General features: G+C 44.7%; 1 protein-coding gene across 1 annotated transcript; it reads left to right on the top strand.

Moving 5' to 3' along the window:
• Nucleotides 1-3228: 3228 nt before the first annotated feature.
• Nucleotides 3229-18240, top strand: VSX1 (visual system homeobox 1). The gene is made up of 5 exons (XM_063125379.1): nt 3229-3703; nt 9595-9673; nt 10814-10937; nt 13481-13661; nt 17969-18240. The coding sequence occupies exons 1-5, from the start codon at nt 3229-3231 to the stop codon at nt 18238-18240; spliced, it is 1131 nt and encodes a 376-aa protein (XP_062981449.1).
• The last annotated feature ends 8372 nt before the right edge of the window (nt 18241-26612 follow it).

The following is a 26612-nucleotide window of genomic DNA, read 5'->3' as shown; positions in this document are numbered from 1 at the left end:
CTACCCTGTATCATATATATCTCCATAACTGGAGGACTGTCCCCTTTCAGATCTACAATAATTTTCTCCAATCAAAACTATCATTTTTGCACAGTGCTCATTAAGGTGAGATCACCTCAGATGACAATACACATAACTGGGGGTGTGCACTCCAGAATAAGCTTTGGGATGCTCCAAATGATACAACCACACCTCTGAGAGACTGTCCTTTATGAGATGACATTTTATTGTTTGGGCACAAGACACTGTCAAGCATAGTAACCCCATGCCAATGGAGCCCCAGAATGTTGGAAAGAGGCAATCCATTCAGGAGGGGGAACCTGTGGTCCATCAGCCCTCAGCCAGCATGACCAATGGTAAAGGATGATGGGAGATGCAGCCTAACAACATCTGGAGGGCTGCAGGTTTCCTATTCTTGCAGTTTAATTCAATACTGCCCTCTGGAATTTGTCCTACTGTATGATGTTTGTTGTCTATTTCAGAGAAACAGAAAAGCCTTTGATGATGGTAACAAATCCATTTTGTCATTTCTCCCTTTGCGCCACATTTTGCACAAGTTAAACTTTGGCAACATTTTGCAAGTTGATGGAGAATTTTGTTTCCCCCCCCCACATGTTTTAAATGTAATCTTGAATATAATTTTGTTAGCAGAAGTGGGTGAATAAAGCAGATTGAATCCAAAAGTGAAGGGTTTGGCAAACTTTATTGAGTCATAAACAGACAGTCCCCTAGCTAACAGTTAGGAGTATAAAACAGCAGAGCAAATCAGTCCAGTCTTCTAACCAAATGAAACCACCACTACTACAGACCAAACTGACCATGGGGGTCATTTTATACAAGAAAACCAGGTTAAAAGGAAACTTATTTGGTTCTACCTGGCTGCACTGTTTGCACCCAAGGCTCTCTGATGCATCCGCAGCTGTTAATTAGCTCCGCACCCTGAATATCGCATGTTATTGTGCCTACCAACTGTTTTAAAGCTCTAAGGACAGATTAACCCTTAGTTTGCACCTTTATTTGATGTGGATTCCTGTCATTGTTATTCCAACAACTTTAGAAAGACTCAGAATTTTTTTTACTGTTAAGTGTGAAAGACATGGTGTGTGGATGGAATTCCACTTTTTAAGTATTTCACTTAATTATGAGTGAAATTATGTGTACTTATAAAATGGTGGTTAAGGAACATTAAAGGGAAACAAATTCAAATTTCCAGTGCAATCCTATGAAGGTCTACTTAGCTGTAAGTAACATTGAGTTAAATTGAACTTATTCCCAGGTAAATGGGTATTGGATTGCAGCCTTTGTCTCTCAATTAATCTGTAATAATTGACACCCTTTAGCTCCACATGCACAGTTACTAATGTAGAAGAGAAACACACACTTGGGCCATAGCTAGACCTAAGGTTTATCCCTGGATCGTCCAGGGGTCAAACCTGTTCATCTAGATGACACACGGGATCCAGTGCTCAGGCAGGGGCGAACCCTGGATGATCCCAGGATAAACCTTAGGTCTAGCTGTAGCCCAGATCTATGAGCAGGAAAGAAAAAGGAAAACTACCTTTCTCCAACCTCCAGCTTGTTATTCATTTATCAGCATGGGGGCAGCATGCCTGAGGATCACTTGTGCACCAAAGGCAAGTCTTGAGGCAGAGATGATGCTGGGGCAGCCATCTCTCCAGATGTTTTAGACTCAAACTCCACCCAGCCCCAGCCTATGGTATGGCCAGTGGTCCGGGTTGAAGGAGAAACCCAGGTTGGAGAAAGCTGTGCTAGGGCGTCTCTTAGGGGACAGTCTCCTGGCAGTGTGAGTGTGTCAGTTGGGGTGGCTTAGAGCAGGGGTGATGAAGCTCAACTCCATGGGCCAAATCTGGCCTGCCTGAGGTCCCCATGAGGCCTCTGGGGTTCCCCCAAAGGCCACACCCTCTTCCACCTTTACCGAAGTGCTTGATCTTTTGATGGTTTCCTGGGGTTTGCACAGTTTCCCCCCATTCTAAATGCCTTTCCTAAGGCTTAGGTACTGGTAGTAAGAGCTTTAAGCTAAACTATGCTGGTATTTCTGGTAGTTTTGGACCTTTGGGCCCTCCCATCACAAAGCTTCTCCAAAACTGAATTTGACCCCTTTCAGGCTGAAAGAAATTTAACACACCCCAGGTGTAAAGATTCTTTTAGAGTGTTCCTTATTCCTAAATGTGCCCTGCAAGGATCATGTATTAAAATGGCTTCTGTGAAAGGAATGCTTTAGACCAGATACACTGGGGGGGGGGCATCTTGAAGGGGGACAGTCTCTCGGTCAGGGAGGTGCGTGGTATGGGATAGCTCAGTGCTCATCTTGCAGCCTCCTGCCCCCCCCCCTGCCACCTCAAATTGTGAACCGCCCAGAGAGGAACGTGGGAACCTGCCTTCAGACCATTGGCCCATTTAGCCCAGTATTGCTGACACTGACTGGCAGCAGCTCTCCGGGGTTTCAAGCAGGATTCATTCCTAGCCCCACCTGGACTGAACCTGCGAACTTCTGCATGCCAAGCAGGTGCTCTACCACTGCGCGTCCATACACATGTTCCAATCCTAAGAGCCTGAGCCACTGGGTGGTACATAAGGATGTCATAAATCACTAAGGCTGCAATCCTGTGTATGTTGAAACAGAAAAAAAAGTCGAACTGGCTGGGGCATCCGGGGAGTTGTAGCATTTCTTTCTGCCTAAAGGTGCATAGGATTGCACCCTAAATGAATGAGCCCTGTTTTTCAGGCTACTCCTTTGGCTATTACGCAGGTGTGTGTGTGAGTGTGTGTGTGTGTTTTCCAGGGGTCACCGCTTTGCATGAAATGATCTGGAAAGGGATCAAACGGAAAGCTCGCCGTCGATGGGGGCCTGGAGGAGGAAAAGCGTCGAGGATCGGATGGGCAAGCCCGGAAAAGCCACCACGCGATGAGAAGCCGGCCATCCCGGCAGCATCCTACCCCGGCAGGGGGCGGAGCAGGTGGGAGGGAGCGGCGCGCCTGGGGAGAGGAAAACGCGTGCTCGGATTGCGGGGGAAATTGGTGGCAATTAATTCCGCGGGATTGGGAGCACGTTTCTCTCCTCCCCCCCTCGCCCCGCGCGCCACGGCTGCGCCCTCCCTCCGCGCCCGTCCCCCCGGAGCTGATTGGCGCCGGCCGGCTCGGGGCGCGGGATAAGAAGCGCGCCCGAGCCTCTCCCCCTTTCCATCCCGGGGCAGCGGCGGCGGCAGCATGACGGGCCGCGAGGAGCTCTCGGAGGGCAAAGGCGACAAGGGCAAAGTGCTGGCGCCCAGCGGCAACGGCAAGGCGGCGCGCTTGGGCAGCCCGGCCGGCGGCCCGCTGCGCTCCAAGGGCTTCGCCATCACCGACCTGCTGGGCTTGGAGGCGGAGCTGCAGCCGCCCGCCGCCTCCGCCGTGGCCGGCTCGGGCTGCGAAGCCGGGGCAGGGGCGGCGGGGCCGCTCGGGGCCGGCGGGGCGGTGGCGGCGGCGGCGGCGGCAGCAGGCGGCCCCTTACCGCTGGGCTTGGGCTTCCTGTGCGGCTTCGCCACGCAGCAGCCCGCCGGCGCGCATTGCCTGCTGCCCGCGCATCTCCCCTTCCTGCAGCCCCGGCCGGAGCACCACCAGCACCACCACCCGCACCACCACCACCATCACCACCACCACCAGTACGGGCCGGCGGCCGAGAAGCACAAGGAGAACATCTCCGGTGAGAGATCCGCCGCGGCGGAAGAGGAGAGGAGCTTTCAGCGGAGGCGGGTGGCTCCGGTTGTGGCGGGGCTGCGAATGCACGCTGGGGTTCGGTCGGCAACCAGCCGGAACTCGAAAAGAGCTGTCCGAGGGGCTGAACTTATGTTGGGGTTGCGGTTCAGCACTTTGGCTAGCTCCTTCAGAGCTCTGACTGTAGCCCAGAAAGGATTCACAGCTCCACTGAAATCGGAGCCACCAGTCTCCGCTGGAAACTTTCAGAGAGAGATTTGGAAGGGGGGTTGGGGGTGAAGTGACGGGAGGACTCAGGCCTGTAGCGGGCGGGGTAGGGCGGGCTGCTCCCCCCCCCCAAATTTCTCTACCGCTCTTAATTTTTTTTTTTTAAAAAAATTACGAACACAAATTTGTCTTTAAAAGGCCTGCAAACCACATGAACTGCCTCCACTACTTTTTTGGTACAACCCCCACCCCGCACACAAATGTTTAGGCTGGCTACGAGCCTGTGAAGAATTCTTCTCCGAGAAGCCTTGGGGAAGTTCACAAGTAGGGCGCGATTCCTTCTTGTTCCTCTGACTTCCCCTCTGAATGGGGAAGAGCCCCTGATATCCTGGCGTTTGGCAGGCAAGCCATGTTCGCCAGCATTCCCCAACCTGGCACCCTCCAGATGTGTTGGACTACAGCTCCCACAATCCCCAGCCTTGGCCGGTTGTGTCTGGTTGGGGGAGGCTGTACCACTCAGTTAGTTTTGAATACCTAGTAACATCTAAGAGTATATTTTGAAAGGATCTTGGGGCACCTTAAGACGAATAGTTTTATTGGTAATCATGAGGAATGGTCCACTTTATCAGATGCATGAAGTGTTGTACTTGGTTCAGACACACGTACATACTTGGGGAAAATACACTGTGCACACAGATGCACACATTGAGCCAGATGCCATACCCCTCTGGAAGGGTGCATTTGATTATCCCCTGAACTGCATGGCTTTTGTGATATACTACCACAAATCTCTAGTAGACCATGCAGGTTTAGTTCCCACATTCCACCACTTGAGTATATCTTCTGTAACTAGAGTTGATAGAACTTCTTTCTTTTTGTTTTTGAATGGACAAAATGGTCAGTGACTTGAAAAGCAGCACAACAGAAGTGGTAAAACAAAACTTTCCCAGCTCTCACTGCACCTCCGTGCTGGCAAAAATGTCCCTTGTTGATTCCCGTGGCTATTAAAAATGCAAATTCCTGCCATGTCCGTACAAAAGTGGCAAGACTTTCCTGCCTTTCTTCCACCAAGTAACATCTTGGCTTCACAGCACCCTTGTGCAGTGCATGATTACGTTGAGAAATTGTGACTTGCCTGTAGCCAACCAATGAGCTTCATGACTGAGCAGGGATTTGCACTTGGGGATTTCTTGTCTCAGACTTCACCATTCTGGCTACTGCCCTGTCCTGTCTAAAGGCAGAAGTCGTGTGATACACAAAAGAAATCCTGATTGCAACTTCTGTTAGGGAAAAACAGCCTTGGAAGGGGGTGATTTGGATGCTAATCCAAAACCCTCTGGAAGGAAGATAGTGGCTGGAGGGAGAAAGAAGCAGGTGAGGGGAGGGTTAATGAGTCTCCCTACTTCATGCTCCAAATTGCTTTCCCCTTTTAGGAGCAGTCCTAAAAGTTTTGATACAAGTGTTTGTGTGTAAAGTAACACACATAAATAGGTGAACAGTTCTATTTTCTGAAATTAAATGAGTGCCATTGTGTTAATCTGCCCTTGCTGAGGCTTAATTAAAGCTAAAATCTAATTTTAGTACCAGGGATCAGAGACAATAAAGGTGAGAGAGAGAGAGACTCCAAACTTGGGCATTGAGTAGCAACAATCAGCACCCATCTTTTCTAAGATTAAGGTGCAAACCTAGGCATGTTTAGACAGAAAAATGTCCTACAACTCTGATCATACCCAGCCAGCATGCTTCGGATTGTGCCCTAACAGTAAAATCCTATGCATGTCTATTCAGAAGTAAGCCCCACTAAGAGTGTCATCCAACAAGCATTTTATAGGCCAGTCATTACTGGGCACTCATGGATTTTCGTGGGTCCTTTTCATGACACTGTCCACCTTCCGCACGTCTCCTGCTCTTTCTGCTCATTTTCCCATCACAAAAAAAGAACCAGAAAATCTGACTTTTTGGACTGTAGCGAAAGGTGCTGCCATTTCCTGCTGTGTACTGGAGAAGCAGCAGGATAAAAATGCCCACTGAATGGGACACGTTGTTGTTTGCTTCCTCTTTCTTCCCCGTGTGAAGACAGAGGAAGTTGCTCGTCCCTCCTGTGGGACAGAAAAGTGATGGTAGGGAAACGCGATCAGAATCCCAGGAAACATTTGCATGGGATTGAAACCAATGTTTCCAGGTGGGTTTGACTTTCTGGGTGAGCTTGAGCCTCTGCATGAGCATGTGTATGTATTTTAAAGAAATTCATTACTAGTTCTCCGAACACTGCTCTACCCATTTCTAATCCAGTTTTCTCTGTTCCATGCCCCAACAGAGATAGTCAACTGTCCAACCAGTTGAGCTAGTGCTCAATTTCCACTGACTCACATCCATTGACCTAGTAACCATTACCTGTAAATCCAAAATACGTGGGGAGACTGGTTGCACTTGGGGATAACAAGGGAAATCGGTGTTCTGTCTTCTGTCTTACTTCTTTACATGAATCATCTTTCTTCTGTCTTGCTTCATCACATGTATTAGGGCTCAGGAGTGGCCATGAAAATGGGTACTGCTGGGTCAGCACCCTGCCTCGAATTAAGCACTGCGTGATGGATATAAGCAGGCACCATTTTTCTTCGTATTAAGTGAACAAGGATTTCAATCGTGATTGGGATGACTTTTTTCTTCTTTCTTTGTGCGAGTGAGAGAATACACATGTGCAAATGTTCTCACGTGTGTGATGTGGAAATGTTCACACAGGTTCGCCTAGGACCAATTCTGGTGTGATGTTTCACTTCCAAGGGACGGCTTTGGATTTTATCTTGCAGATGCATATACATGTGAATATGCCAGGCCTAAATAGGTCACGCAAGCAAACAACCTGTTTGGGGGAGAAACCATGAGATGGGCCTAGCAGAGATGCTGCCTATAGGGTCACCCTTGCATGAAGAACAGGGATGAAGTATTCTTTCTGACACCTTGTTTTCTGGCATATGCTGACTTTGGTGGATGCAAACGTTTCCATTAGAAACTTGGAATTTATGCAGAAATTCCCCTGTGCATGCTTGCACTTGGGTCCTCCTCACACCATACACTAAAGCAGGGCTGGGCTGAAGTTAGATTTCCATATTCTTTGGACTTTAACTCCCAGAAATCCCCACCAAAATGGCCAATGGTTGGGAGTGTTGGGAGCTGAAGCCCAAAACATCTGGAGATCTACTTTATGCTCACACTTGCATTAAACAGTTTAGGAGCTGCTTTTGGCCAGGGGAGGGTGGTATTTCACATAGCTGCAGAGTACGAACAATGCAGCAACATGGGCAGGGTGCACCATGTAGGTCGGCTTTCCCTAACCTGATGCCCTTCAGGTATGTTGGACTACAAACTTCCATCACTGTAGTCCAACACATCTACAGGACATTAGGTTGGGGAAGGCTGATTTAAGTCTTTATTCCCTGATTGGCACCATCCCACATGGTGGGTGCCAATTGGATGGGAAAGTCCCATAGAATTGGCCTTGCCCACTTTATGGTGAAGTTCACTACTGCAACCGTGTGGGTTATTACTATGGAGGAGTGGCTGGGTATACGTGTGAAAGAGGGCTCCGTCTAGGAAAGAAATGGAATGGGTACCTTCTTGAGTTAGCAATCTCACAAAGGGAACACTGATGTCTGCTGAGAGGTCAGAATAACTTTTAAGGGGGAAAATAGGCACAAAGACACTGAGTTCTGAAAATGTTTGTGCCTGCATATGTTACAGTCTGACTTGGCTGGAGATATATTTATGTACTTTGATTCTGCAGAACAGTAGGCATACGTCTAAGAAAAACTGTCCTCTCAACTAGTGGGGAGCTGGGGGGTATTCTGTAGGGATGTGCTCCGCTTCTAATCGGACCGGCGAATTAGAAGCGGAGCGGAGTGCTTCGCCTCCCCTTAAGTCGGAGGCTAAGAGGATTGGGGGGCCAGCGGAGCATGGCGAAGAGGATCGAGGTGAAGGCGGATCCTTCGCCTCGATCCGGAGCTCCGCCGGAAAGGTAAGTGGGGTTTACCGGGCCCTGCCACTGTTGCTGTCGCCCATGCGGCGACAGCGGCAGGGCCTGGTAAACCCCCCCTCCTCTCCCTTACCTGAGTCCGTCCGCGGTCCGTCGGCTTCTTCAATTGAGCCCGCGGTTCAACCAGGAAGTCTGGGCCGCACTTGTGGCCCAGACTTCCTGGTTGAACCTTGGGCTCAATTGAAGAAGCCGACGGACCGCGGACGGAGGCAGGTGAGGCCCCCCTCCCCCTTGGTCCCTTACCGGGCTCTGCCGCCGTTGCTGCACAGGCGGCGGCGGCGGCAGGGCCCGGTAACCCCCCCCGCCCTCCTCTCCTGGCCTTACCTGGCGCCACTCCCCTCCACTGCGGAGCTCCGATTCGGAGCCGGAGCTCCGCGGCAAAGAGGAGCGGAGTATGGGCGGAGCAGCACGGAGCGCAGTGGGCCGATCCGAAATTTTCGGATCGGCCCGCGGGGCGGAGCGGGGGGTCCATGCACACCCCTAGTATTCTGAAATAATCTGCTTGAAACCAAGGAGAACTCTAACACAATCCTTGAATCTGCTTGAAATGAGAGAGAACTCTAATACCATCTTTGATTCTATATATGCTATATACTTAATGCTTTATCGAAATATTGAAATTGCAAAGACAAAGGAGATCTGGTGGTGCCCTTTGCTGTGTTTCAGAGATGGCCCTTTGTTGTAGGACCAGTCAAGTCCGCTTTCAGTTGGCCCACTGGTAGGCAAATTGGGCTGCCTCTAATTCTTCAGCTCCCGCCTTACTTAGCTTCGCAGAAAGCTGCCCATCTGTTCTAGCTGCTCTCCTGGTGCTGAAAAGCCCGTGTTTGTGCCAGCACTCCCCACCCATTTCTTTTGCCTGGCACTGGAGAGGGATAGAGCTGACCTATATTTCTAATGGCTGGGGAGAGTGGGTTTAATCAACTCTGGCTCTGCGCCAACCCTGCGGTGTTCTCCTAGAGGGCAGTCGCCTGCCCCCTCTTCCTTGGTTCTTTCCATGGCATGGGCTGACAGAAAGGTTGCGGATGGGTTAGGCAACAATGCAGGCGGACGCAGGTAGCACCAACCAAGTCTACCTGTTTCACATGCACACACGCTCATGTGAAAGATATTGAAACAGTGATTATTCAGTGACGCTGAAGATGCCATGCTCATTTAGGTGTCACTGCAGATGTGGAATTCCCTCCCTGGGGAAGTCAGACAGTCCCCTGCTTCAGCAGTGCAGCTAGGTAATTTTAGACCTTGGACTTAATGGTCTTATGGGGAAGGGGGAATATCTAGAGTAACACTGTTTTCAAGACCCATCTAAAAATGGGAAGCAGTGGTCGAACTAGGCCTGCAGCTTGCAGCCAAAGTCCAGGGTCCTGCAACCCCAGGGTCCCTAAATGACAAGTGCTTGCCATTGAAATAGGTCTTGAAAACTGTGTTATTCTGGATGGGTTTTTTTATTACTGAATTCTACTTTTTTATGCTGTTTCCTTGGTTTACGTATGCTGATGTGATTATATTTTATTTTTTAATGTTAATTTTTAACATTTTATTGCTTTTAATGTTGAAAGCTCGTGTGGAATATATAGACGTGCTTATACTGAAAAAGAGATTTGACCCATATCTCCCCCCACCCCTGTCAAAATGTTAAACAGATGAAGACAGTTTATCAGGAGACAAGAACAACCTGAAGACATCGGATTCTCAGATCAAGAGAAAGAAAAGGCGGCATAGGTACAAAATGCGTATAACATTGGATATATAACTGGAGTCTCCCTAGCCTCAGTTTGTAACATAAATTGAATTATTATATCTTGAATTAACCTTGTCCTAAGGATATTAAATTATTTCTTTTTTAAAAAAAATCTTATGCACTGTTTCTGTATTGTAGAAGTTAATTTAAAAATAAGACTCTGGTTTGTATGTGTTGGAAAAAGAAATGGCCACTTGAGAGTAAGCCACATATGAGTAACTTAGGCCTTAGCTAGACCTAAGGTTTATCCCGGGATCATCCCGGGGTTGTCTCTGCCTGCTCCCAGGAACCCCTGTGTGTCATTTACATGAACAGGGATGATCCCGGGATAAACCTTAGGTCTAGCTAAAGCCATACTGTGTGATTTCTATGACTGAATCCTGGGGCTTGATAACCTAGAAGCAATCCCAAATATCCTGGAAACTTGAAGGTAGGGATGGGGAAATCCGTGACCCTCAGAAATTATTGGACTCTGTAACAAAACCACATAGATTATCTCTATTCTATCACCAACTGTAACGATACAACATAGATTGTCCCACAGCTTCCACCATATGTGTCAGGGTACCATTTGTTATCCGACCTATGTTTCCCTAAATTGTTCCCTTCCCCAAAACACACAGTAAGGTGTAAGTCTATGAAACTCCCTGCCACAGTTTTTAATCAAATTCCCAGGTAGACCCTGCCATTAGGTAATGCTTCCTCAACTATAAAGTCTCCAACCGTAGGGTGACCATTTGAAAAGGAGGACAGGGCTCCTGTATCTTTAAAGTTGTATAGAAAAGGGAATTTCAGGAAATGTCATTTGAATGCATGTAGTACCTGGTGAAATTTTGTCTTCATCATAACAGTTAAAGCTGCAGGAGTCCTGCCCTCTTTTAAATCTGGTTACAGTATAGCTGCAGTATAGCTCCTGCAGCTTTAACTGTTGTGATGAAGAGGGAATTTCACCAGATGCTGTATGCATTCAAATGACACCTGCTGAAAATCCCCTTTCTCTACAACTGTTAAAGATACAGGAGCCCTGTCCTCCTTTTCATATGGTACTAGAGAAGCATGTTGCTTTTGAAAAATGCAACATGGCCTTCATGACTGTTTTTTTCTTGTTGTTGTCCCTGCAGGACTGTCTTTACTGCCCATCAGCTGGAGGAATTGGAGAAGGCTTTCAATGAAGCTCATTACCCTGATGTATATGCCAGAGAAATGTTAGCCATGAAAACTGAACTCCCAGAGGATAGGATACAGGTATGTTGCTTTTGTGTCTGGTAACCATCATAAAGGCTGCATGCACAGTGTCGATGCATTCATTTAAATGTAAGAACTAGGGAGGCTTGCCAGGCATTTTCGGTTAGAGCAAACTCCTCCAATCTGGTACCCTCCAGATGTTTTGGACTACAGCTCCTATCAGCCCCAGTCAGCATGGTCCAAAGGCAGGGATGACGAGAGTTGTCGTTCAAAACACCTGCAGGCCATCAGGTTGGAGATGGCTGAGTTACAGGTTCTCAGTGTGGCTTGCAACATCTCTGCTTCATGCAAAGTCTTGAACCATTATCTGGGCTTGAAGACGGATGTCAGGACCAGGGCAAAGGGCCTGGACTCACTGGCGACTGCCCTTGCATGCCGCAGGTGGAACTCAACTGACCTTTTTTTATTATAGTGAAAACTGATGGGCATCTGCCTGGTGGAGAATTTTCAGCTCAGCTGAATTTGACCACCATGGGGTTAAGGAGAAGCTGGATAAATATCTCAAAGGAATTATTTTATCCTAGCAAATCCTGCCACAGTGCAGGAGGCTGGGTTGGATAATCTTCCAGCCATCTGATTCTAATTCAGCTCTACTAAAATTGTTCAAACAGACTGGGGTAGCCTGTTGAAATAGGTACGAACAAACATTATCTGATGCTAGTTGCCATCTATACCCTGCTTATTGCAGAGCATTTCTATTGACTTAGAAAACAGACTAATGTAAATGAGTTGTGGATTGTTGCAGCTCATCTTATTGCTTTGCCCTGTATCTATTCTTAAGCATGTTTTGATTCAGTGCCAGACAGTGACTTCTAAAACAGTTATTCAGAATCCACCATTAGAGTAATGGAAGCTTAACAAGTGGGTCCTACAACAAAAAGTTGCAGTGTGGAATGCTGCTGTTCAGGATTCTAGCCACTCTGCTCCATTTCCCCTCTCCCTCTCCTTTTCCATTTCCTCTCCCCAGAGCTTCCTCTTGTGTGAGGGTGATGCTGCTTAGGTAGGGTGACCATATGAGAAGGAGGACAGGGCTCCTTGCTCGGCTTCGTCCATTTTCTTCCGCTGCCCCTTACGCCTGGAACGCTCTTCCAGAACATTTGCAAACTACAAGTTCAATTGCAGCTTTTAAAGCTCAGCTAAAAACTTTTCTTTTTTCTAAAGCCTTTAAAACTTGATTTTGATCTGACTTTTATACTGTTAGTTTTACTCTACCCTGTGCCTGTTTGATGCATTCTCTTCCCCTTCTTATTGTTTTATTATGATTTTATTAGAATGTAAGCCTATGTGGCAGGGTTTTGCTATTTTATTGTTTTACTCTGTACAGCACCATGTACATTGATGGTGCTATAATAATAATAATAATAATAATAATAATAATAATAATAATAATAATATCGAAAAAGAATTTTAGCAGGTGTCATTTGTATGCATGCAGCACCTGGTGAAATTCCCTCTTCATCACAACAGTTGCAAAAGCTTGCAACAGCTGCAGGAGCTCTGCCCTCTTTTGTATCTGGTCAAGTGGGCAGGGCTCAGGCAACTTTAACTGTTATAATGAAGAGGGAATTTCACCAGGTGCTGCATGCATACAAATGACACCTGCTGAAATTCCCTTCTCTATGCAACTGTTAAAGATACAGGAGCCCTGTCCTCCTTTTCATATGGTCACCCTATGCAATAACACCGTCCTACTCATGTTCCCCATCTACTGGTGTACTATATAGACATAATGCTTCTGATACTGGAGGTAGTGTACAGCTATTGATAGAAAATTACTTACTGCACCCTACGGGCCATACATCTGGGAGAACATGCATATACAGCTGTATAGCTGAGTTACTGCAGATCAGGGACCCTTAAACAAAACTTCAAAACTGGCTAGCAGAGCTACACAAAGATCTGTCAGGGTAGGGTGACCATATGAAAAGGAGGACAGGGCTCCTGTATCTTTAAAGTTATATAGAAAAGGGAATTTCAGCAAGGGTCATTTGAATGCATGTAGCAGCTGGTGAAATTTTGTCTTCATCATAAGAGTTAAAGCTGCAGGAGTCCTGCCCTCTTGACCAGATACAAAAGAGAGGAAGGCACCTGCACCTTTAACTATTGCTATGAAAAGGGAATTTCACCAGATGCTGTCTGCCTACAAATGACACCTGCTGAAAATCCTTTCTCTCTACAACTGTTAAAGCTACAGGAGCCCTGTCCTCCTTTTCATATGGTCACCCTACCCGGGGCAACCAATGAAAACCCAACACTGAGGCTGAGAGAGCCGCACAGCCGGCCACTTTCTTACTTTCACTTGCTATTGTTAACTACCGGGGAGAAAACCGGTTCCTATTCTAGTACAAATCACCCAGAGATCTACGAGTAGATCCCGTTCTGTCTTCTGCCTGACCCTGATTTAAAACGTACTTCAGCTTTCTTGATCCAACATGCTTTATTAGATGTTCTCTTCTCTCGCTACCCCTCTATCCCTTGCATAAATATGGATACATACATGCATGCTATTATTAAACATGGACTCTTGGATGTATGCCCAAAAGGTCTGGTTTCAAAACCGAAGAGCCAAGTGGCGGAAGCGTGAGAAGTGCTGGGGCCGCAGCAGTGTGATGGCGGAATACGGCCTCTATGGTGCCATGGTGCGGCACTCTATCCCGCTCCCTGAATCCATCATCAACTCTGCCAAAAGTGGGCTGGTGGGCTCCTGCGCCCCTTGGCTGCTTGGTAAGCAAACGCAGAGCACTGTGTTTGAATAGGCTGTGCTAATGTTCAGCTAAGTGGAATTGCTTTCCATGTGAAGTGCTTACTGCCATGACACAGGCTCTGAACACCAGACCTCCCGTCTGCCACCACTTCTTATGGGGCGACACAGGCTCTGAACACTAGACCTCCCGTCTGCCACCACTTCTTATGGGGCGACACAGGCTCTGAACACCAGACCTCCCGTCTGCCACCACTTCTTATGGGGCGACACAGGCTCTGAACACCAGACCCAGCCGAGGCTACTCCCTGCTCAAGCCAAGCACCACCACTTGATACGCCTGAGGCAAGGGATAAAGCCCACCTTCCTCCAAACTATGTGGAGAAAGGGGTTTAAAATGGAGAAGGATTTCAATATTTATAATAATGCGCTATGAGTTATATCTGCTTAGGTGAATGATTGTCAGAGTGGGTGCTGAATGTGTAAACTTAAGATGATAAACGCCAAACAGACACATGGGATTTTTGTGGTAGTTTTAAAAACAAAACAATCAAAATTTATTTTTAAAAGTTCATAAGCTTTGTTTCAAATAACATTTAAAAACCTTTTTGAAACCTTCCATACAATCCTGTCACTCTCACATTCGCGCTTTCCTTTCTCTCACACAATCACTCTTGAACTTTCTTTATTATCAGTATTGATTAATATACTTCCACTACGTGCACACCACACTCTAAAGACACCACTCACTACACTGACTCTCAAATTTCCCAAAACTTAAGTACCATAAATACAGAGCGCACTACAGACTCTAAGAGTACCTAACAAGTCTCCCTGGAAAGATCTCTCAATCCCCTCAGTCCTTCCCTTATATATCACTCCTCCCCCCTCCCAAGACATTCTAACTCCGCCCACTCAGGCCAACATTCTAAAAACCACAGACTTACAAACCGCAGACATACATTTGGAATTGACTTGTGGGGTGTAACGCCACACTTACCAATGCCCCCTCTTCTCACTTCTTTCAATGGGCTTTTCTACATGAGGCTTTTAATCCGCACCTTTACTAAGGCTTCCGCTGCTGGATTCTTTGCAGGATTAAGATTGGCTCCTTTACATGTGTTTTTCCTTCTTCTGGTTCCCCCCCTTTCTTCCTTTCTATATGTTCCGGTACACAACCACTAGGTGACATTGTGGTATAGCAGAATTGCGGAATTACATCTAGAATTCAAGATTTCTATAATGCTAGACTTCCCTCGTTAGGAAAAAAAACATGATAATGGTTGCAAAAGACAAAAGAGAGAGAAGTCCTGGAGGATAACGACGATGTGTAAAGGACCCGCAAACTACCATCAGTGAGGAGTCACAAGCGCACAATAAAAGCCTTGTATAGAAAGGCTCTATGACTGGCATTACACACACACTTCTTGCAATATACAAGCCTACTCTCTGCGTAGACTCCACCCATCATAATAGTGGATATCTGGGGAGTAAATATTACAAAGGTGATAAAAATTAGAGCAACAGAATTTTATAATACTTCTTAAAAATAATTTTATTTGACGTTCACTTTTCACCTTTGCGAAATAAGGATGTGATTAGTAGCTGGCTTTTCCTCATTTAATAGAGCAGCAATTGAGATTTAATAATGTGAATCAGCATTTGTCATTATGTTAAGTGTAAATTAACCTCTGTTTAAGAACTTTCTCAGAGCTGATAAAACAGCTTCAACCCCAATTCCACAATCCTCGTCCTACTTGCAGGATAGGGCCCACTGCATGAACAAAGAAAATGCCTGTCTTCCTAATACAGACATAAATGTATATTTGCAACAAAAGTACTGAGCACTATATGTATGTATTATATTAGTCACTTTATAAAAACCAGTTCCCTAAATGACATGCAAAATCAATTATTTAAGTTAATGAAAGGCAAATGAAGAATGTCAAACAATTTCTAAAAAGAATGGGCATTTCCTTGGGAAATGCTGTCTTTACATTTCCAAAATGAATGTAAAGTATAATGTGACTGAAAAGTGAACAAACATGGTTGTTGCTTCAGTCTAAATATTCACTGTGTCTCTGAGCAGTATTGGTACTGCAAGCCTAAATATCTCTACTCAGAAGTAAGCCCAACTAAATTAAATGGGCTTGAGCGAGTGTAGGATTGCAGCCCAAATTTGGGTGTGGAATAAAAATCCAATCAGCTGTTTTTGGCATTTTAAATATATATATGTTGCCATGTGTGTGTAGTGAGAGACACCTGCATACTGCTAGCATACCATTTTTCCTCAAACTGATAATGCAGCTTGGAAGTATGAGAGCTGATAGTTGGCTTAGAGCAGCCTTCCCCAACCTGATGCCTTCTAAATGTTTTGGTCTTCAACTCTGTTCAGTCACAGCCATTATGTTCAATAGTCAGGAATCTTGGGAATTGTAGTCCAAAACATCTGGAGATGGGGGAAGGTTGGCTTAGAACTATGTGTAGTTAGGTCATCTGAGATTGAACTTAATTATCTTATTGGAGGCTCCCCCCTCAGATGGTAATGTGTATTATTTCACTTATGTCAGAATCTAGTAAGCCAGCCCTGCTGCGTTTAGGGGGCATTCTTCATGTTCTGCTTCTTGGCACCACAGGCTAGGTGCCTGCTTCTGTCTTCTCTTCCATGCAGTGGGGTGGGAGAGTCTTGGTGCCATTCATTATAGGGGTCTGGAATATCAATCCCATGCCTGCATATCAATCTCACTCCTCTCCAGAGGTGGCTCTATATTTGGGGCAAATGGGGCATTGACCCCTGCTTGTCTCCCACCCACTGGTGGCACAGAGATCCCCCCACAACCAGGTACATTTTCTCTGCTGCTTCCAAGTGTCACAGGTGGTCTTCTCTTCTCCTCCTCCAGGGATCTCAGTAGAATATTGAGCATCTGCTCTGTCCTCTGCCCCAATGGGCAAGGGGCTATTCAAGTACGGCTCTCCCCTTGTCCCTTCCTAAAAGAGAATGTGATCCTTTCTTAAACTCAGTGTCTACATGCTGACCAGATTGCTTCTGGCACTTGGTACATTGGGGAAATGTAAAGGTATGACCCAGCATTCCTTGTTATGTCTTATGGGCACTTGTTCCAAATTATGTACAACTTCTATCTGGGCATGAGCAAGGAAGTGGTAAAATATCGTAGGCAGTGCTGAAGGGAAAAGATGAACAAAGAGAGAGAAAAGAGAAAAAAGAGCATAGAGGAGAAAGACCAACAGAGAACTAATCAGATATAGTAAAAAAAAAAAAAAATGAATAGTGTGTTCAATTGCAAGTGGGATTAAAAGTGGACTCCAGTCTGGAAAATTTAAAGACGTTACAGATGAAAATCAGGAACACACATTATTCTATGGGTTCCTGCTTATTTGGGGCAGAAACTGGTAATCATTCAAGGTGACAGGTTGTTACAGCATCTGCCTCTTCTACCAGAAAAAATTCAAACATTATTATTTATTTCAGTAAATTATAGGTTGCTTTTGTTATTATTTAAAAATCCAAAAACAGCAAACATTAATTAAAGCAGAAATATGCTTTAAAAAAAGAAAGAAAAAGGAGTTTGCCCAAAGAATAGGAGTCCCGATATAAGAGGATAACACTGCATGAAAAAAACATGTTGTTAAAAGAAGTTATTGAAAAACATAATACAAAACTGAAATATGACTTACCCCCACATCCTTCTTTCACTAAAAATTAAGAGTCAATGGAAGTATTTACACTTAACACAAGAAGAGCCATGCTGGATCAGACCAAAGGCCTATCAGGTCTAGCATTCTTTTCCCATAGAGGTCAGTCAGATGCCTAGAGGGACCCACAAGCAGAATATGAGTGCGATAGCACTCTGCCACTCAGGTTTAAATCAGGAATATAGAATTCTGCCTTATATGGAGTCAGACCATTGGTCCAGTACTGTTGACACTCATGTTTTCCTGCCCTACTTGGAAATGCCAGAGAACAAATTTGGTATCTTCTGCATGCCAAGCAAGTGATCTACCACTGAGCTACAGCCCTTTCCCTGTTTCCCAGCTACTGGTATTGATTGGCAGTGGCCGGGAAACTGGAGGTTATAGCCATCTTGACTAGTAGCCATTAATAGCCTTACCTTCCAGGAGGATAAGGAAGGGGAGATGGTGATGATGGGTGGGAAGACAAGCAGAGAAGGGCAGGCAATTCAAATACAATGAATGACAATGTGTTTCAGTCAAGTTACAGTACCAGCCTTCTCGGTCACTGTTAGGTTTAATTGGTGCACAATCTCTCAATCTGGTCTTTGGTGATTTTTTTTTAATTTTTATTTTAAAGGCATGCATAAAAAATCAATGGATGTTCCAAGAAAGCCTGAAAGTGAGGAAAAGGGGAATGATAGCTGGAAGTCTGAACGCCCTGATGAGGAATTAAAAATGAAGCAGATAGAGCAGGAGAGAGACTCCAGCGACAAATTCAGCTCAATGGACAATTCCGAAGACATTGCAATTGATCTCTCCAGTACAGCAAAGCAGGAGAAAAAGAACAGCACTTTGAGACAGAGTCTCAATGGAGGTTCACAGCCAAGAATGAAAGACAGTGAGCACTAAGTATGGGGGGCTGGGGGAGAGAGAGCAGAGATATGACAAAATAGAAAAATAAATAAACAAACAAGCTTCTTCAATGCTCTGGGGAAATATGAATATTAATATTTTATTAATATTTATTAGTATTTTTTCAACTAACTAATTAATATCAGATTTTACATGCAAGTGGTACCTTTTCAAATGGGTCCTGTCGAAGATATAATTTATTTTTTCAACTTGAAAGTTGTTTATATGTACACAAGATAATAAGTAGGTGTAGCTGATTTTCATCTTCTTAAAATGTCTCACTAAGTCACCTTTTATTAGACACTCCAGAAAATGATCAGGAAAACTGCATTCTATAACAGAAAAACTGGAAGGCACTAATGCTGAACTTAACCAAGGAATGGTACTGATAAAAAGGAGCTAAGTTTTGTTGTCAGACAAAACTTAGCCCTAACCAGAAATCTTGTTTCTGAGTTACAAAATCCATGATCAGATAGTACCTCGATTTAGACCAGCCAAATATGCAAAAAATTGTGGGCAAGCTTTCGGAAGATGCCCACAATCTTGTGTACATTTGGTTGATCCCTAATCAAAGCATTGCTTCACTGGGGATTTTTACATTTTTTCTATGGATCAGCATGGCTTACTTTGTTTTTTGTGTAACTTGTCTCTGGGATTACCTGCTCCTTATAGGACAGGAATGGCTAACTTCAATCTTTGGAGGAGGCATTGCAGACACTAACGGGGTGGGGTGGGGGAGATGATCCAGTCCCAGTGCAGACATCAACCTCTATAGCAGGGCTGGGGAACCTCACAGCCAAAGGGAATTCTGGAAAAGCTCTAGGGGACTACATTCCAGTGGCGGGTGGAGCTGAAGGCAAAGGGGAGTTGGGCCGAAAATACCAAAAACCACCCAGCATATTTTAGCTTAAAGCTTTGTCAGTAACTAATGCTCAGGAAAGACAGCTCAGCTTTTAGCATGGGAAAGAAAGCCAGGAAGCCACCAAATGATCAGTGGTCAGGGGAAAGGGCCGTGGTCATCTGGGGAACCTTGGAGGGCCCCTTGGCCCAAGGTTCCCCACCCTTGCCTATAGAAAAGCAACATTGCCTAGTGCAGTTAAGGGCTTTGCATGCATGAAAAACATGGTTGGAATACACATGGGGACTGTGGCCATAGCTAAACCAAAGGTTTATCCCTGGATCGTCCAGGGGTCAAACCTGTTCACCTAGGTTCCACACAGGGGATCCAGTGCTCAGGCAGGGGCGAACCCTGGATGATCCCAGGATAAACTTTAGGTCTAGCTGTGGCCTGTGTCTCTTGCTTATAAGTGAAACTGTGAGAATTTGCTGCTGAAAATTTGTTTGGGCCAAACAAGAGTTCTTTAGGAGCTGAATTACCAGTTGGCCATCCATGCAGCCTTCCCCAACATGGTATCTTTCAGATACGCCATTGGCCATGCTGGATGGGATGACCAGAGTTGTCATCCAACATACCTGGGTGTCAGCGGGTTGGGGAAGGCTGATGTGGTGTATTCGTGATACATCTGCATCAAACTCTGCAAATGGCTGGCTACAGTTTTGATATTCCCATTAACTTGAAAGGGTTTTGCATCGACACCTTATGCTGGACAGAACCCTCTTGCCCACATCCAAAGCTCTGTGGAATGCATATGGAATTAGATGTGAGAACAAGTGCCCTGTTTTCTTTTGTGTTGAGACTGCAGCACGTGGCCAATTCCTGGCCCTTTTGAGAATGGGATGGAGACCTCACTTGCACAGTTTGCTGTGCACAAGAAAGCCCCGTTTTTTGCTTAGAAAATGCTGTATCGGTGGTTGTGTTTACAATATGCTGTAGTCCAGCTACTACAGGGAAGATTTCTAGAAACACTACGTTCTAGAAACACTACGGACTATCTTCTCAGCCTCTGTATATTTTTCTAGCCCCACTGATTTCACTAGCACTGCAGCACATTATCTTTGAATAGGGAGTTTGTTTCTTTGAACAACGGGTTCAGCATAAGAAACAGAACGACACTGTGCATCTCTTCCTACAAATTTGTATATGGGAAAAAATATATGCAATAACGCTATGTTTTTAATGTTATTTTACAATGCTATGCATAATAGAACTCAAACTTGTATAAAAGAATATCAAGCCATAGAAGCCAGAAATCATTCTTTGCTATTTTGTAAAATGCCATAGGAAAATATTTTGTAATTATGTGTCTGTAAAAGTGTTAATGTTTTTTTTTTGGTGGGGGGGGGGGCGGTTTCCCTTGGTCTTTTTATATTTATGTCTTAAAGCACTTTAGAAACTTGCATTTTCTGAATGTTATCCTACCTGCTTTGTTTGTTGCTTATTTATTATGATGCATTCCTAAATAAACGTCCTGTGTTTCTTCGTGGCGTTTGGGTGTGTGTATGAGTAGCTTGGTTGTGAAAATGCAGTCATGGATAACAAACGCAGAGAGAATTATTTATTTATTACATTTTTATACCGCTCAATAGCAGAAGCTCTCTGGGCGGTTCACAAGAGAAGCAAGTGGGGCAGGCATCAATGAGGGGTGGGTGGGTTGTCACCTGCCAAAGACCCCCGTCCCATCATCAAAGCCCCACTGGAGTGGCTCTTCCTCTTCACACTTGCAACCTGCTTGTTCATCTGCCTCTCATTCTAGCCCAAACAAAGGTGGTAGTGAGAAGAGGTGCCACTGCCTTCTTGCTCACTGGCTCGGTACCTGTCAAGCTAACAAGTGGTAGCAATGATGAGGGAGAATGAGGAGCAATAGGACCTGGTGAGAATGGTAGTGAGAAGGCAGGTTCACTGATCTTCTCTGCCCACCTGCCCCCCGAAATCAAAGTGCATGGTCCCCAAGGTCAGCCATGTTATTTTGGCCCCCTAACGTAGGAAATCCTTCAAGCACCTCTCCTGCTTCCCTGTCAATAAAATCACAATAATTAATTTGCTGGCCCTTCATGACATCCAAAATCAGCTGTCTGCAGCTGCTGCCTTGCTCTGCCCATGGTAGGGCTGCTCCTGCTGAGATGCCATCTCAGAAAACAGCTTTCACTAATGTTCAAGGACGGTCAGATGTAGCTACAGGCACCTCAGCAAGAAGGCAAGCTATGGGGTGAACACTTCTCAGGAACACAGTAGACCACTGGTAGTCGTGCTTTTAAAACAAAAAACAAAAAAATCCTTTACACCTAATCATCGTGGGGCCTGGCGACTCAGATGTACGGAGTAGATAAATGGCACATGAGTCTTCCATGAAAGCTGCATGCTTCACAACTCCTTGACGAAATTACTGATGAGACTGAATACTGTGTGGCCAGGGCTGGTCCTGCCATGAAGCAAACTGAGGTGCCCATATCAGGTGTCTGAACAGGAGGAGTGGCAAATTGCACTGCTTCCCCCTCCACTCCTGCCAGGAGGGCTTGCTGCCGCCTCCAGTGGGTGCCCTGGAGAGTGCCACTGGCCATTCTCCCTCCGTGGCATTTCTGCAGCGAGAGTGTGACCCTCTGGGGTGGCCGCCCACCCTGTTTCCCTCGTATCCCCTCCACCCACTTTCCATTAACTTAGTTGCTGCAAGGCTCCATCCGGTTGGCTGAGCTCATGAGACACGGCTGAGCTACCGCAAGAGCCTCACGGCCAGGAAGGGGTGATGTTGGCAGTGGCGGGGTGGTGGTGGAAGGGGATGTGAGGCAGAGATGGTGGCACGTGTTCTCTCCTCAGTTGGCAAGACACCTTGGGTTGGGGCTATGTGGGGCAGAGAGATCAAATGTGTGTTTTCCCATGACAGAGAATGTACTAAGACGAGATGGATGAGGTACAGAAATCAAGTATATGTTTGGGTGTAGGAGAATTTGTTGAGTGGGATACATAAAGATAGTTTGATAGGTATAAAAAGAACAAAACGGTGTTTAGAAGTTTCCTAAGTATCCCAAGATATTTTTGTCCCATTGCCAAGCTGCAGAATTTGCTACTGGAATTCAGAGGCATGGAAGCAAAAGGGTGCCGGTTTTCCTTTAAAACAAGGACAAACTGGCCTTTTTTGTTGCTGTTGCCACTGTATTTCCAATACCTACGCTCCTCAAAACAAGGAAAAATCAGACCTTTTTTGCTGCTGTGCCGCCAAATTTTAGCAGCACTATGAGAAACCACAAAAAAGGCAAGTAGGGTAACTTTGTGGCCTTTGTTTGGCCCAGCCCTGAACTATGGTGTATGAATAGGGTGACCATATGGAACTGAGGATGGGGCTCCTGTATCTTTAACAGTTGCATAGAAAAGGGAATTTCAGCAGGTGTCATTTGTATGTATGCAGCACCTGGTGAAATTCCCTCTTCATCACAACAGTTAAAGCTATAGGCACTATACTAAAGTGACCAGATACAAAAGAGGGCAGGGCTCCTGCAACTTTAACAGTTGTGATGAAGAGAGAATTTCACCAGGTGCTGCATGCATACAAATGTCACCTGCTGAAATTCCTTTTTCTATCCAACTGTTAAAGTTCAGGAGCCCTGTCCTCCTTTTCATATGGTCACCCTATGTATGAAGAACTGAATGCCAAGGAGGCCCTGGAGACGAGAATATGTGTGTGTGTGTGAGAGAGAGAGAGAGAGAGAGAGAGGGAGGGAGGGAGGGAGGGATAACATTGGTTTTTCTGACTAGCAACATCTTTGGGTGTAGCATTTAGTTATTCTAATAAACATTTGTTAGTAAATACATCATTTTTAAAAGTGTATATTATGGATGGATGGATACACTCTCTCTCTCTCTCTCTCTCTCTCTCCTTGGGTTAGAGATGGAGAACGTCTGCTTCTTCAGATGTTCATGGACACCAGTTTCCATCAGCCCCAGCTAGCATGGAAAATGATCTGGGATGCTGGGAAATGCAGTCCAATGAATGCAGGCTTCTCAGAAAGAGAGAATTGGCCCACAATCCCATTCTAACAGGCAAATTGAAATATTTCCAATTTTTTTCTGCCAGCCAAATTTCATCTGAAAATGATTTAAAGGTTTTATTAAAATCTAGTTAATTCCAGCCTGGAAAGATTCCTAATAGAGATCAACATGTGAGCAAATATGTAACGATATTCTTACCTGGAGTAGGAATCCCATCTGTATACATAGACAAGCATATGGAGAGAGAGAGAGAGAGAGAGAGAGAGAGAGAGAGAGAGAGAGAGATCAGAAAAGCATTGGCCAGGAAAGTTTTAGAAAATATTATTTAGAACACTGTAGTATTAAAAACACTATGATCAACAGCTGCTCTGGATGGCTCTTGTAATACATGTTTTGAAACACTCTCAAAATAACTAGGATTGGTTGGAATGAACAGGAAGGGATGATAGGAGATTGAGGAGTAAGTAATAATTTGCGAGAGACTCAAAACGCTGAGTTCCTAAAAGTGAAATTGTAGTGAACATGATAAATAATGATTGGTAAAAGCTTATTTAATCAGAAATTAGGCTTTACGAGAGAGCCGAGGTTTGGCACATTTAAAGCCTAATCCTGATTCAACAGCATTTGCAAACAAATTTATCTGGGCCGTGTAATGCTGGCACTGTTGCATTTATGACCATACCTCCTGCGTGACGCAGATGGCATGCATGTTTTTGCTTATCCTACTGGAGAACAGCGGCCAGCTATCACTGAAAAAATAAAACAGAGTAAGAGACAAATATTAAATACAAGGCAAATAAAACAGAATAAAAAACAAACTTAAGACACTTCTTGAAGACATTCCTGTTTACTCAAGCTTTCCCTGACTTACAGTTGTACTGCTTTGTTTTACTGTTTTTGCAATATTTTTAATTACTGTTGTTTTTATATTGGCGTTTATACTATTTTTATGTATACCTTATGAAAACATCTTAGAGTAGTTTAAATAAACAAAGCACGCAGGAGTCCCCAAACTTGAGTTTTTTCCCCCTCTTCTGGCAGGCCTACCCACTCAAATTTTAAGACGTCTGGCTATTGTTTTAATAATGTATTAGTTTTATATGTTTTTAATCAGTTTTATGTGTTTTATAGTATTTTTGTATTTGATGTTGTTCCCCGCCTTGATCCAGAGGGAGAGGCAGGTAATAAATAAATAAATATATTATTTTTGTGGTTGTTGTTGTTGTTGTTGTTACTATTATTGTTGTTGTTGTTGTTGTTGTTGTTGTTCCTCTCCCTTCTAGGCATCCTAAAACGACCCCATCCAGGCTGAGCTGCCTTTCTTAGCAGGTTCTCCCTACATTCCCTTGTTTCTGTTGCTTGAGCCAGTCTTTCCACTCTCTGTGCCAGGCATGGGGAACCTGTGGACCTCCAGATGTTGCAGCACAGCCAAACTCCCATCAGCTCCAGCCAGCACGGCTAATTGTCAGGAATGATGGGAGCTGTAGTCTCAACAACATCCAGAAGGCCAGAGGTTTGCATCCCTGCTCTATGCAGACCTTAACACACACACACACACACACACACACACACACACACACACACACTCTCTTACTTTAGGGGCTCATCTACTCCAATTTATTTATTTATTTATTTATTTATTTATTTATTTATTACATTTCTATACCACCCAATAGCCGGAGCTCTCTGGGCGGTTCCCAAGCAGGATATTGCACTATGAAAGTGGTATGAAAACTGTATAGTAAAGGCAGGAGCCACACTACTGCTTTATAGTGGTATTGAAGTGCACTGACAATTGTTGGGGCCCATTGACACATACCATATACCGCTTTCATACCGCTTTCATAGTGCAATATCCTGCTTGGTGTAGATGTGTCATGGGCCCCAACAGTTGTCAGTGCACTTCAGTACCACCATAAAGCAGTAGTGTAGATCCTGCAGTGCCCTTCAATATCGCTATAAAGCAGTAGCGTGGCTCCGGCCTTTTATTTACCACTTTCATACTGCTTTCATAGTGCAATATCCTGCTTGGTGTAGATGAGCCCTAGGTCCTTCCCACTTTTCAGAGACACAGTCCCAACTGTGAAGGAGAATTTGTGTGTGAATGTATGGAAGGGAAGGGTGTATTTTATGAACTCTTGCTATAACAGACCCATTATTGACAGATGGTACAAAAAGTGAACACAGTAAGTTAGGGTGACCATATGAAAAGGAGGACAAGGCTCCTGTATCTTTAACAGTTGTATTGAAAAGGGAATTTCAGCAGGTGTCATTTGTATATATGGAGAACCTGGTGAAATTTCCTCTTCATCACCACAGTTAAAGCTGCAGGTGCCCTGCCCTCTCTTAAATCTGGTCACTGTAGGATAGCTCCTGCAGCTTTAACTTTTGAGATGACGAGGGAATTTCACCAGGTTCTCCATATGCACAAATGACACCTGCTGAAATTCCCTTTTCTATGCAACTGTTAAAGATACAGGAGCCCTGTTCTCCTTTTCATATGGTCACCCTAAGTAAGTGGAAGTCTTGATTTTTGCCATCTAAGCCAAAACAATCAACCAATTTCTGATCGTGAACCTGAAATAAGGTTGCATTTTAGAAGGGGCTGGTCCTATATCTTGATTACAATTTCAGGTTGTGTTGCAATAGAAATAAAATATATTAGAATGGCAGTTAGAAACTAAACTCTTTGATATTAGTATTATTCTAATGAATACCTCTGCTGCTTATTATTACTGTGATGCTATTGTTGGTGTTGAACCATTGGCTGATGCAACTACAATAGGTGCTAGTAAACATCAAGAATAAGAATAAACGTTACAAGTGCTATTCTAGAAATAACCCCCCTTCCCATCTGGAATGTTTAAAATAGAAACACGAATAATGCTGTAAGTAATTCCACATTCTTTTTAATTTATCTGGGTTACAACAACATTTTCTGTCATATTTACATGTTTTCACTTTGCCATATGGACAGTTAGATCCTAGGATTTAAAAGTATTTACTGAATTGATGATAAGAGAGGAGTGTGGGGGAGGATATTCAAAAAAAATGAAATGTGGAAAAAATGGGATTATTTAGATTTTAATTTGGGTGAGGGGGGAGACACGAGATTGACTGGATTATATATTTCTTTGGCTTTCATAAGAAGACTTTCCCCTTTTTTTAATAATGAGTAACTCCAGCATCTCAGTTCACATTCTCTAAAAGGGAAGGCTGTGTGCATGTCTGTTGCAGAAACATCTGTATTCTGCCATTACCAAATGGCTTAGCGATATTAATTTTTAACTGGCATTTTATCTAGGTTTATCCCATCTTGCCGCTTGATGGGAATTTTAGATTGAAAGATTAAGTAAATGTGATGTTTTAGGAGATTGCCCCCCAGAGGATAATATGGGTTATTGCACATGGGAGAGAACGTGGCGCGTGCCTTTTAATACTCAGAAAGCCACATAGAAAGATGCTGTGGTTTTCCCCAGAGACCACA

The sequence above is a fragment of the Elgaria multicarinata genome, chromosome 4 (assembly GCF_023053635.1).
Source record: "Elgaria multicarinata webbii isolate HBS135686 ecotype San Diego chromosome 4, rElgMul1.1.pri, whole genome shotgun sequence".
NCBI classification, from domain to species: Eukaryota; Metazoa; Chordata; class Lepidosauria; order Squamata; family Anguidae; genus Elgaria; species Elgaria multicarinata.
The sequence above is the reverse complement of the archived record's forward strand: the minus strand, read 5'-3'. Positions and strand labels throughout refer to the sequence as shown.